Source organism: Lissotriton helveticus, chromosome 9, assembly GCF_964261635.1.
Source record: "Lissotriton helveticus chromosome 9, aLisHel1.1, whole genome shotgun sequence".
Classification (NCBI taxonomy): Eukaryota; Metazoa; Chordata; class Amphibia; order Caudata; family Salamandridae; genus Lissotriton; species Lissotriton helveticus.
Window position 1 is genome coordinate 63,017,530 of NC_136070.1, and position 14,059 is coordinate 63,031,588.

At 41.8% G+C, this 14,059-nt stretch overlaps 1 protein-coding gene across 1 annotated transcript in view; it reads right to left on the reverse strand.

The window, feature by feature from the left end:
* Window positions 1-6,057: 6,057 nt before the first annotated feature.
* Window positions 6,058-14,059, reverse strand: part of PLEKHD1 (pleckstrin homology and coiled-coil domain containing D1) — a 292,760-nt gene continuing 284,758 nt past the window's right edge. Inside the window, exon 13 of the mRNA XM_078661983.1 lies at window positions 6,058-6,761. Coding sequence (XP_078518109.1) covers window positions 6,604-6,761 — 158 coding nt within the window. The 3' untranslated portion in view covers window positions 6,058-6,603. The remainder of the gene's footprint in view (window positions 6,762-14,059) is intronic.

The window sequence follows — 14,059 nt, forward strand, 5'->3', positions numbered from 1 at the left end:
TTACCTTGGTCCCTCCCGAGAGATTTTATGATGACTCTGATAAGGTACAGGTAGTTTCTTACATAGGTGCAGCTATATTACATGGTCAAACCCCAATCTTTCCCAGATGCTCAATCCCGGGTGACTTTCTTGATATCTTATCCAGGAGGAGATGCTGCAGCATGGGACACCTTTAGTTAACGAGAATAACCTCTTGTTATATCATTGGCCCTGTTTTAAGGCTGAGTTTGAAAGAGTGTTTGATTTCTGTACGGTGACCTAGTCTGCTGACCGAGAATTATTAGACTGGAGGCAGGGTAATAAAGACTTGGTGACATAACTGACAACCTTTAATTGGTTGGTGGCAGAAACCGGGTGGCCTGAAGAGAAAAGAACTGCCCCTTACTATAGAGGTTTAAGGGAAAAGATGAAAGACATCCTGGCACAAGTGGAACCCCAATCTGATACTTGTGTAGATTTAATTAATCTGACGTTACAGTTAGACTATAGATTAACAGAGCATAAGGGTGAGAAGAAGAAGAGGGAAACTAAAACATAATCTAGAACAAAACCCAGTCCAGTAGAAATTGGTGGTGTGCGGGGACCTATCTATCTCCAAGGAAGAATGAGAAAAGCGTTGCAAAAATTGTTTATTTTTATACTGCGGAAGGAAAGGCCATTTCATAAGAGAATGCCCCACCAGACCAAAATCTTCCAAAAGTAAGGGTACAGAAAACTAGCTGTCCCACAGCAGAAACAGGAGCGTGTTATGGGATTAAAAGAAGAGTCTCTTGAACAAAGTATCATGAACACTTCACTAAGGGCATTGTCTCATTTGATTCTCAAGGCGGAAATTGCAATAAAGGAGCTAGAAACACAAGAGGTAGAGTTAATGATAGATTCCGGTGCCACAGGTATTTTTATAGACTCCAAATACCTGTTGTTATTAAAACTATCCACACATGACAAGAACAAACATGAGATGGTCAGGGTGGTGGATGGTACCATGGTGTCTTCCGGTCCTATTACTAAACACACTGAATTGGTATCTTTTCATTATACTGATGCTCAAGTTGACCATCACAAAACCATTCAGTTTGACATTATTGATGCCCCCCAATTCAAATTGATATCGGGGATGCCATGGTTAATGCAGCATAATCACTCCATTGATTGGAATCAGTGTAGTATATGTAGTGAAGCCTGCACTCGATTGCAACAGGTTATGCAAGTAAACATGCACCTGTCTCATTTGATAGCAGCAGCAGCTGAACAGGAGATTATCTTGCCTCTGCAGTATGCAGATTATGCAGATGTGTTCAGTCAAAATAGTGCAGAAACCTTACCAGCTCACAGGTGTTACAACTGTCAATTCAACCTGGTCCCCGGGGGTTAAAATTCCCTTTAGTTGCATTGTGGCTCTTACAGAAAGACAAAATCAACATCTCAAAGAATACAATGATAAGTACTTAGAAAACGGGTTTATACGCCATTCAAAATCTTCGGCAGCCTCTCCTCCATTTTTCATTTCAAAGGCTAATGCGGAGTTACGAACATGCATTGACTATTGCGCATTTAATGCAATGACTATAAAAAAACGGTATCTGCTACTTCTCATCTCGGTCCTTTTGGATTAAGTTAAATCAGCCACCATTTACAACCGCTTGGACGTTAGAGGGCCATGTCATCTGGTATGCATATGCAAAGGAGATGAGTGGAAGATGGCATTTCGCAAGAGATTTGGCCTGTTGTGTGATGCTGGTCGGTCTATGCAATGCCCCGGCAGCTTTTCAGTTTTTTGTAAACAAGATTTTACAGAACTATCTGGATTTATTTGTCATCATCTACATCGACAATATCCTTATATACTCACCCAGTGAACAAGACGATGTCCACCATGTTAAAACCATACTAGGTACCCTGAGACAACTTGGTCTGTTTTATACATTGTTGAAATGTGAGTTTCATGTCACTAGTGTGAAATTTCTTGGGTTCATATTAACTCCTCAAAGGTTGCTAATGTCAGAGGGAAAAGTAGAAGCGGTAAGGGTCTGGCAGGCTCCAGAAAATGTCAAAGACATACAAAAATTCATAGGCTTCACAAATTTCTAAAGCCGTTTTATCTCACACTTTTCTGCCATGATTGTCGAAATCACAAAACTGATGAGGAAGAATGTGGAATTTCAGAGGTCCTCTGAGTGTGAGATGGCCTTCACTAGGCTTAAAGAAGCCTTCATGTCTGCTCTTGTCTTCACTCATCCAAAGGTATCTCAACCCTTTATTGTAGATGCTGATGCTTCAAACTAAGCTATGGGAGCTTTTTCATTCATGAGACACACCACCACAGGACAGATGCACCCAGTAGCTTATCTCTACGAATGATTTAACCCAGCAGAGATCAATTATACTATAGCCGAAAAAGAATTACTGGCTATCCGCATAGCTTTCAAAGAATGGCAACATTATTTGTTGGGGGCCAGACGTTCGGTAACAGTGTACACTGACCATGGAAACCTTCAGTTTTTAAAGTCAGCCAGAGCTTTGATCCCACGTCAACTGAGGTGGACTCTATTCTTCGCGGAATATGATTTCATAGAGACTTTCCATCCAGGGACAGAAATTGGAAGGCAGACTCCCTATCCTGATACCACGAAGAAATAAACAATCAGGAACAGTGAGCCCCATTCTTCCAGCACAACAATTAGTAGGAACAAATACAATCCACCAATTCTTACATGTAGTACAAAAAGCCATACCATTGGTAGAACTTGCTAAGTTGGAATCACAAGATCCATGTAGAAAGATTTGCGAGGGGTTACTGTTTCATGGGGCACTACAGTATGTTCCCACTCAGGCTCTTCGAATACATGCCATACAATGGTGTCATTATACCAAGATTCTCGGGCATCCAGGAATAGCAAAGACCAAAGAAATTATAACAAGACATTTCGGGTGGCCAGAAGTGAAAAAAAAGTCAAAGAGTAGTTTACTAAATGAGAAGTTTGTGCCAAAGCCAAGGCAGACAGCTCAAACCAAAAGGGCTATTACTACCTTGAGAAACCCCAGAAACAATGTGGAAAGATGTCTCAGTGGATTTCTTGGTAGGCTTACCTCAGTGCAAGAAGTATGACACAATTATGGTGGTAGTGGTACAGGTTGTCCAAGATGGCCCATTTTGCTGCATGTATGGGAGTTCCCACGGCATCCAAATCAGCTCAATTAATGATGGAGCATGTAGTGTGGTTAAATGGCCTTCCATGAATAATTACTTCTGATCGAGGTATGCAGTTCACCTTACAGTTTTGGAAGGCATGGTGTTCTACTTTGGGCATTAAGTCCTGTTTGTCCACTAGTTTTCACCCTCAAGGCGATGGACAAACTGAAAGGGTCAATCAACGTATCAAGCAATACTTTTGATATTTTGTACAAGACAACCCTAAGGATTGGAGGGCAACCCTATGGCTTGTGGAGTTTGCATACAATGAGGTCCCCCATTCATCACCTGGGTTCTCACCATTTTCTGCTACCTGTGGGTATCATCTGCATTATTTAATATTGTTAATATCATACCAGCTAGATACAGTGCCTTATGTTGTTACATAAAGTGGCTGTCACTACAAAAAAGACACATACAGATGTAATTGCCATCAAAGAACAATATAAGAAATTTGCAGATCAAAAGAGACGGATGGGGCCTTAATATAAGAAAGGAGACAGGGTGTGGCTGTCTACTAAGAACCTAAGATTCAAGATGCAACATAAGTTCCCCAATAAATTGTGGGACCCTTCATTGTTCACAAACAAATCAATCCGTTCATTTATCGATTACGGTTGCCACCATCTATGAAGATATGCCCGGTATTCCACACATCACTCCTCAAACCAGTCTCTGATAAAGTCGGAGATGCTAGAATGTGGGCACCTCGGTGGTACTGTTTCTGAGGATCTCTGAGAGCCTGAGAAGCTCTATCTGCCAGCCCACCTGTGTGGTGTTTGGGCTTGATACAGAACAGGAAGAAAGGAGGGGGAGGGGGTTATATGCATTTGGAAGGTATTTGTGATTGGAGACACTGTGTGATTCCTCACGGTGAGAGAAAGATTCTGAGTGATGCTATTACCGGTAAATAAATACAGCATTAAATGGCTTCTTCCAGTGGCAATGTTTCAAGTAGCCACCAAGCATTGATGCGCTCACCCACCTGTACATAGGTCTGGGGCATACAGCACCAGGGGCCTGACCTCCAGTGGCACTTGGACCCTCATAGAGCCTAATTTCAACACTAAAGAAAAGAGAAACATTAGCAGTTGGATATCATTTATTAGTGACACAGTGGCAGAAACACATTTATTTATTACTCATTTGGTTATGAAGAGTAGAAATGTACACCCATTTAAAACCCAAAGGCAGGAATACCGTAGAGGAAAGAAAGGTGTGGAAACCAGACCCCGAAATGTTTTTACAAGATGACAAAATGAAAGTGGACCATGCGATTGGTCAGGATGGGTCACAAGAACTTACAGTACAACCAACCCTCCAATGCGTAGAGAGCTGACTTTGAAGCACTGGCCAATGAGGAACATGATGGGCGGGCTAATGACAGTGGCCCTGACAAAGATGGTGAAAAAAGCAAGAAAGGTTGAAGAATGATTATTCTTATGTTCCTAAAGATGCCACAAGGCACCTGGGACAGTGAATTTCCAGGTCTCCTGTGTCGCATTTTCAAGTCTAACCAGGTTCAATTAGTCCCATTGGAGAAATATTCCCAAGTTTTTATTTAAGCAGCTGCACTCCTCAGAATGTGCAACATTATCCTCAATAAAATATGATTTTAACAGATTGGCACAATAAGTAAAAATATGTGTTAGTTTCACATGTGACAGTTTCTTTTTGTTGGGAATTGTTCAAATGACTGCCAGAAATGCAAAATGCAAATTAAAAACAAAGGAATAAGAACTTCATGGGCTCAGGTTCTTTTTCTAGATATCCAAATATGGGTTTTGTATTAGGGTTTGCTATAAATACCCTTTACATATAGCTCCAGCACATGCACTAAGCCTACTCCAGATCACCCATCCTTTGCACATCATATCCTGACATTCAAAGGCAGGTGGGAGAAAGTAACAAAAAAACAACACATTTTGTCAAAATCTGTGCGTTAAGGTTTATTTACAGTATCTCCCCAGGTTTCCTTTCTGTGCTAATAGTTCACCTTAATAGGAAGTATTGTCCTTCTTTATTTAATGTGACAGCTTTAAAAGACAAAATAATAACTGTGTTTAGTATCTCAGCTTGTAATTCCATCCGATGCACTGGGTGACCATAGACCCCTTGGGGCACTTCGCTGAATGACAAGGGGGCACCCAGAAATGACCGCTATATTCACTAGGGACTCGGGGGCTTATTTACAAGGCCCTTGCGCCACTTTTGCGTCATTTTTAACATGGGAAAAGTGACGCAAAAGTGGCGCAAGGGGCTTGTAAATCTGCCCTCCAGTCCATAGAGGAGAAGTGGTCCACAATATTTCGGTTAAGGGCTCTGAGGCCAGTGACGTTAAGCAGTGTGTGAATGAACACAACATGTGGGCAGGTAATGCATCAGTAAAAAGAACAGAGGTCCACACCACACCACCTCTCCTCCTATCAACTGCACAAAAGTAGCCTGAAGATAATGGTCATCTTTAGCCCTGAGAGCATTTTTCTCCATATTTACATAGAACGAAGGCAAACCACTGCGTAACCTTTCCAACATCACACATTAACCATTAATGTTTTCAGCAAACACTGCCCCACTAATGCCCCAAAGGGGGAACAGCATTTACAATGCAACTTTTACCACGCAGTACCTTTACCACGCAACTTTTACAACGCAAGTCGTTACAACGACTTGAGCTGAGGGGCGCTGTAGGATAGGGAATAGTTTAATTTACTATCCAAAACCTTCCCTACTATCCACGGGGACTGGAGTTGGAATAGTAAATTAAACTATTCACTATCCAGCGCCCCCCAACGCAAGTCGTTGTAACGACTTGAATTGTAAAACGTGCGTGGTAAAGGCATGCGTTGTAAAAGCATGCGTAGTAACGACATACATCCCCCAAAGTGATGGTACTAAGGTACTGCCCAGATCTGCATGGTGAAGAGGTGTCATCCACATGTGTGAAAGGAGGAGCGAGCTGTGGCAGTCACTCCCCCAACACAGGAGGCCTTCCCCCTTTCAAGAACCAGTGTCAATTTAAAAATAATTACCTATTTTATTAGCAGTGCTTGTTGTAGAAGCAGTCTGCCTTACTCTTCTCAGTACTGACTTTGCAAACATTCTTAGATCCTCTTCCAAAAAGTTACCAACATTATTACTATAATTTTACTATGCTCAGCATGCGGGATTCTTTAGGTCACATGACTCCAGCCGCCATGTTGGATTCTTGTGATGTGACTGTGGCTCACTGCACTGTTAGCGATGGTAGACAAACATCCCCATCTATTTCTTTGCTCCACGGTGCAGGCGACAGAGTGTGATCCAGGGTGCTTGGCAATGTGTCTCCTTCAATGAGAAGGAGCGGGAATACAATACGGTGCCACCAAGCTCCCCAGGAACAGAGGGTTAAGGCCCCAAGACGTTAGGTTTTACTTTTCATTGTCCAAGGATGGGTCCCTTTGCTTCATGAGCTGGTTGAACCTCTCCCGGAAATGCTGGTCCCTGCTCAGCCTCTTCGTGGTTTGTTTCATATCTTCCACGGTGGTGGTATCCGTCGGCGAGGCGATGAAGGACTGGGAGTGCCGCACTGCAACACACAAGAACAGATAAGACACATAGTACCTACATGTCCACAAGGATCTTTTACAGGGCTTAGGTACGAAGCACAGTTTAATCCCATCATATCTATAGTAAATTGAGTCAGGTAAAGGGGGAACTTAGTGTAGTGCTTTACGGACTCATATGTGTAGCGAGGCTGTGGTGACCTTTTTTTTAAAATATGTTTTTTATGATTTTCTTTTACAAAAAAAAAATACATATAACACTTATGGTATATCGCTGTTACTTTTGGCATACATTTATTGCATTACGGTGCTTGGTGGGTGTTTCTTGGTTGGTTATAACATTGAACATATACAAATAACATGTAACAAATAAGCGTTCGGCTGTTGGTTGCGGGTTGACCATCGAACACTGTGGGTGGTTTACACTGTCAGTTTTCTCTTTGCATTTTACGGCGGTTTGTAAGGGTCCAGAAAGCTATCTAGGGATGCCCACATCTCTCTGTTGGGTTTTTTCCAGGGTGTGTGTCTTAGCGCAGTTGTGTCTGCTCCTCTTAGATACGTCACCCAGTTTAGCCATTCTTTAAAGTAGACTTTGGTGGTATCTTTCCATTTGGCTAGCACTGTTTTTGTTGCACTGGTGAGGAGGAAATCTAGAAGGTTCCTGTCATGTTGTGATGAAACGTTTGTGTTGAGATGTGCTGTGATTATAGTGCTGAGTTCCAGTTTCAGTGTGCAGTGTAGGACTTCGTTTATATAGCTGAGCACCTTCTACCAGAATTTTTTCACCTTGCTACAGTAGAAAATGAGATGGGCTAGGTCTCCCCTTTCTTTCTCACAGTTCCAGCATAGTTCATTCTCTTTCAGACCTAGCTTCGCTAATTTGACCGGTGTCCAGTAAGCTTGGTGTAGCAGACAGAATTTGGTCTTGGCTAGTACTGGTGATATTATGTTGCATGTGGGGGCTCTCCGTATGGTCTGTATTTCTTGTTCTGTGAGTTTGGCGCCTATCTGTGTTTCCCAGTAGTCTGTGTTTTTGGTGTTAAGTTTTGTGAATGCAGGGCGGAGGAGTTTGTACAACTGTGATACTTGGTGGCCTGTCTTATTTATGTTTTCCATGTATTAGAATATTGATGGAGGAAGCCTGTTTAGGTTAGCTTTTGTGATGGCTGATTTGATAGCCAAGAAGTTGTACAACTCTAGGCCCGGGTGGGCATGCTTCTCCTTCATGTTGTTGAACGTGAGTGGCATGCCTTTCTCCTCCAACTGGGCAGGGTACGAATGGCCTGTTTGTTTTCATGTTGCTATATCAAGGGGTGAGGCTGTGGTGACCTTTGACAAGTTGTTTTAACTTACTTCATTTTAAATGTACAACATCAATTATGTGCTCTCACAGGATTTTATTGAATGTCTTCTTGCAGCTTCAGAGTGGATTATTTACTTTCTTCTCACCACAGAGCAAAACAGCGTAGCTGGAACAGAGCGTGCGAGGTGTGCGTTTGGAAGCATGAGAGAGGAATGTACTTCTCTGACTCAGAGTCAAAACACAGAGGGCTGACTAGCTTCCGTCTTGACCCGGAAAGAGACTGGTATGGGCAGCTCTGGTTTTGAAATAGATGAAGGGAGGAGGAATTTCTAGAAGTTTCTCTCCATGTTAGTAAGAAGTATTAAAGACAGGATGTTTTTGCACTCCTTAAGAAGCTCCCTCGTGAGATGGACGCATCGTCACAAGAAAGATTTGCTGTCCCATTGAGACTACTGAAAGGGCTTCCCAGTCGAGCTGACCAGAATGTTGTGATGTCCTCAATAGGTGATGTATGAGTTATGAGTTTCATTGCTCTGCGATGTTTTCATGTTGTGTACATATGCTCTTCATATTTGAGTCTTTCATTTGACAGTGCTTGTTTCTTGCATTGGATGGCCATCGTTATCTGCTTCCATTATTATTATCTGCTTTTTTTTTTTGCTCCCTTGCATTTGACTAGTGAAGGTTCCATTATTATTTGATTTGTAAGTGTTTCAATTTTATTATTATTTGCATTTGTTTTCCCGTTATTATCCTCTTGAGTTTTATTTCGCACATCTGAACTTGCAAGTGTTTTATTAATATTTGCTTGTGCACGCACACACACATACATTGAGACCAAGGAACCCAAAGTCTCAAAAGCCGACAGGAGGAGGTGCAGAAGGAGAAAGCAGCGACAAAGGGACAGGAAGACCAAACAGAAATACCAAGCAGACATGGAACAAAAAGTAATGAACAATGAAACGGACAATGGGAAGTCCATTGTACATCTATCAGATTTAGTGCTAACACCACCAGAAGAAGAAATCTTGAAACTTGGACTCTCATTTTGCCCAAAAAATACTTGTAACTACCCGCAAGCCAGGATTGACACATTCAAATTCATTATAAAATTAAAATTGTTGAAAATTCACAAAACTATTGAAAAATCCCCAAGTATTAGGAGTGAACATATTCAATCAACAACAGCGACAGGTGGCACAACCATTGCAGACTTATGTTTTATAAGAACCGTCAGACAATTAGAATCGGGTAACGAAGACCCGGATACTGAATTGACACTTCAGGATGTGATAAGGGAAGAGAATTTTTGTGTTGGAGAAGCAGCAGATACTCCCTTTAGACCACGCTCGAGAACAACACCAACCACAGTGAAGACCATTATAGATATATTCCATTAATCAATAATAGAAGGCCTAAAAAAAAATCCATGGTAGGGCTAATGAGATTGGAGAAAAGAAAAATGCCAAAGAATGGAAATACTTTGATCTGGTTTCTAAAATTACAAGAAACAAACAGGTGTTTGTACGCAGTTCTGACAAGGGAGGTAATGTTGTTTTAAGGCCAATTAATATGTATGTACAAGAAGCACGTTCCCAATTAGGGCAAAGGGACTGTTACAAACGGTGCAAACCAGACGTAATAGTAAGGGCATAGGCAGAGTTTATACAAGAATGGTGGAGAATGCCGGACTACTGTCAGATGATGAACTGAAATTTCAAAAAAATTACAAACCAAGAACACCGGTCATGTACCTAATACCTAAAATACACAAAAATGCATACTGCCCCCTGGACGCCTGATCATATTGGCTAATAGGAGCGCAATGGAAAATACTTCCAAATATATTGATTACTTCCTGAAACCACTGGTATCGAATTTACCATCATTTGTGAGGGACAGTGGCGACTTCCTTAAAATGATTTACGACACACCAATTGAACCCGACTGCGTGCTAATAGCACTTGATATAATGTCGTTATATACGAGTATAGCCCCTACTGATGGAGTGGAGAAGTGTGGCTCAGTGGTTAGAGGCGGCAGACCCGGAAGCTGAGATCAGCCGTGGACCAGGGTTCGATTCCCCGCCTCGGCGGGTCTCGGGCTCAAAAATTCCACGGACTCGACAACTCTCGCTCTGGTGCCTACTCGACTCACGGGGTCACACTCTGCGACTCTGGGCAATAGCTTGCTTAATCTCCACTACGGCCCCTCGCGGTGGGATGCCTGGCTTTCACCTTGTGAATACCCTGCCGGGGTATCTCACAGGGGAATACCAGGAAGGGTTCCCTAAGCAAGCGCCTTGAGACCCCTGGGTGATTCGTGCGCTATATAAATCGAAATACATTAGGAGTTATTAACCATTTCCTACAGGAGAGACCTGTTGGTTTATTGAAGCACCCCCATATGCTAATGTCCATGGCTAAGAGATGTCTGGAGGACAATTTATTTTTATTTGGGGGTGATCATCAACCGTGGGGAACTGCGATGGGCACCTCTTTTGCCCCCAGTTACGCATGCTTGCATGTGGGCTGGTGGGAGGAACAGGTGCTCCGCAAGAAACACACACAGTTGTGGAATGAACATGTAGTCATGTGTACAAGGTTCATTGATTATTTGTTTGTAATTTGGAGGGGCACCACTGAATCTGTAGAACAATTTGTGAACCTGTTGAATGACAATGTTTTAAATTTTAAATGTACTCACACCATTAGCATGAGTAACATAACCTTTCTGGATATAGACTTTTTTTGCAAACAGCTAAGTTGGAAACCAGGCTCCATAGAAAACCAACGGCTGGTAACACAACATTACACACTACAAACTTTCACCCAAACCACACTAAAAAGAGTAAACCATACAGGGAAATGCTGCGAGCGAACATGAATTGCAGTAATGAGATGGAATTGAATAAATGTCAGGATGACATGAGCCAAAGATTTTTCCAGAGAGGTTACAGTAGGAGGGTGGTGGAGGAGGCACGTGGGACAGCCAATAAACAAAAACGGGAAAAAACCCTACTCTCTAAGAGAGAAATAAAGGTGGGGGAAGTCAAACCCCAGGTAAGGTTTTTAACTACCTATATAGGGAACTAAGGGATTTATGCAATCGGAACTGGCACCTGTTAAAGGGTGACCCTGTAAGTGGGTAGATACTACCCAGACACCCTCCAATTACATACCAAAGAGCCTCCTCTTTAAGGGACGCAATTGTAAAGACAAACCTAGGAAATGAACGGGGAGAAAGCTGGCTGGAACCACCACCAGGTTTCAGAAAATGTAGTTGTTGAAGAGCATGCAGCATAAGCCAGGATACTGTCACTTTCTCGACTCCGTTTGGAGGAAGGAGTAAGAAGATAATGGGATCATTTAACTGCAAAACAGAGTTTGTAGTATATGTGCTGGTGTGCAGGTGTGGACTACAATACGTGGGTAGCACCACGTTACAAGTCCGCAAAATATGAGAGCCACAGCAAATGGCGATAGAACACATATCAAGTGACCAGGCACTGTGAGGTGGTGCATGGGAAAACCAACACAAGTTAGGTATTTTGTAATTGACTCAGTACCAGCTGATAGAAGAGGGGGTGATTGCAGTAGAAAACTGTGTGAACTAGAAACAGGGTACATTTTAAAATTGGATGGTAAGGCTCCGAATGGTTAAAACTTTAATGAGGAATTTCATTCTTGTCTGCAGTTGGTGGAAAAAGGAACATTAACCAGGATGCTAACCCTGTAAAGCTATACATCATTACATTAATTGACAACATCTAATTGACTTACTGAATACTGAGGTAGAATGTAGAGGTACTTATCCCGTAAAATAAATTAATAAAGGTAGAAATGAAATTGGGTCATATTTAAAAAAAGCGAGTAATGGCACTCTATGGGCACTTGCCCAGGATTGTGTGTAACTTTGCCACTTATGTATTAACCTTTGAACTTAAAAAGCATTACACTGTGTATGTACGATTATGTTGAGAACAATGGAAATGCATGTCAATGACTTTACAATTGATGTTCATTACAATGTAAATGAGGCATGTTGTGAAGCAACAAAGATGCAACATTTAGTGGGATGATACTCAGTATTTAAAGAATATAATTATGTTGTTACGAGTCTTTCTTCAGTGTAAGTCAGACTCAGTAGATTTAAGAGTCATTCCGGGATGTGTCCCTCTGTAATGACATGTGACCAAGGTTGCTGAGACGACCGAAATGCGTTATGTGATAGCTGTCGGAAGAATAAAGAAAATCTTACTGTATTTGCAGTCTGCTCTTGTTTTGTTGCTGAAGTACACAGAACTTGGGGGAATATATATATATGTATACACACACACATATTTTTGTGTGTGAATATATATATATATTGTTTTACCTGTTTCATTTGACACCTGGGAAAGTCTTTCTGTTAGAGAGTGTTGCATTAATAAAATCCCACGCTTTATTTTGAAACTGCCTTTTGATTTGCCTCATTTGGTGAGTGCAGATCCTCCTTTCCCGGTGCCTTTTTTTCCGTTTTACAGAGTGTCTCTTCTTGGGAGTGCTGAATTTCTTTTATTTGGGAGTGTAAAGCAAGACACCTAGACAGGCCCTCAATATGTTGTGAGGCGCCTCTCCGACAGGGAATGGCTGGACTTGGAAAACATTCCAGTGCTATCAAAGGCCAGCAGTGCATTGCATTTCTTGGAATCCTTCTTGAAATCCTTGAAATAACATGCATTTTAGTGGGACATTTATTGGGGTAAGTGTCCACATGTTATAATTCATTGTACATGTCATGTGGTCATATACACAATATGAAAAATACTGCAAAACAGGTAAACAGTGAACACTGCAGCTAAACACAGGAAGACATCTTTGCCAAGGAACAGGGAAGGATTTGAGTAACAGAGCCACAGTATTTGGTTATTCTCAGATTTAAAAGTACAAGCTGGTATGAACTGCTCGCGCTGCTGAGCTTTCTTCGGCTTGATTCAGGACACTGCCAGACCAGTATCAGCGAGATAACACCATACATGATTGAATGTGTGATTTTAGGAACATGAACCTACATCTCGTGTTCCTAAATTGAAGAGTGAGGGACATCCAAATATAGAGACATAAACGAAAATTCGACTTGAATTAATAGCTCTAGGTTGATTAGCAAAGAGAGATGGCATGCCTGTTTGTGCGAAGTTGGGTGCCAGAAAAATTACTGTGATTGAGAGCTAAAACATTAAACCAGTGCTGCAAAGGTTCAATAATATGTTTACGCAATATAAGCAAATAAAGAAAGAAATGGCAACACTTGGTTAGAACTACTGGATTGCAAATGACAAAAAGCATTTGCAATGCAATAGGTCTCGCATTTGCGAGAGTTTAAGCTATTGGCATTATAAATGACAATATATTTTATTTATCTGTTTTGATAATTAACACATAAATAAAAGGCAATGGCATTTACAATGCCAATAGCTCAAACTTTTGTAAATGCAAGACCTATTTCAATTCAAAGAAGCGGCCACCATTGTCCCGGGCTGCATGGAAAGTGAAAGCCACGCTGAATGTTGCAGGAAAGCATGTCGTGCCTGCAGCAGGAGAAACTCATTAAAGAAAATAGTGTTTACAGACTAAATAAGACATAATGTGTAACAACGGAATTAAAAGGGCCAGTCCTCATGGTAGGTTACAAATGAAGACAAGGCAATACTATGGAAGGACTAACAAGCCTATCAACGAATCAGAAGCCACCATTTAAGAAGGACAATGATGCAAGCCAATGACAAATCTGGGCGGAGAGTGGGCGGGGCTTCAATGCCATACTCCAATACAGCATCGCTCGCAGAGGAGCGCATGCGCTTCCCTGGCATGAATTAAAAAAGTATTTCATTGCAATACACACTGTGTAATCACACCATGTATGTATAGATCATGGGTACTTGCAAACATTTCCCCAGGGACCACAAAGTACTGTCTGTGTCATGTCCCAGGGCCGCACCAATGCCAGCAGGGCAAGGGTCGGGGTGATGAAAGTTGG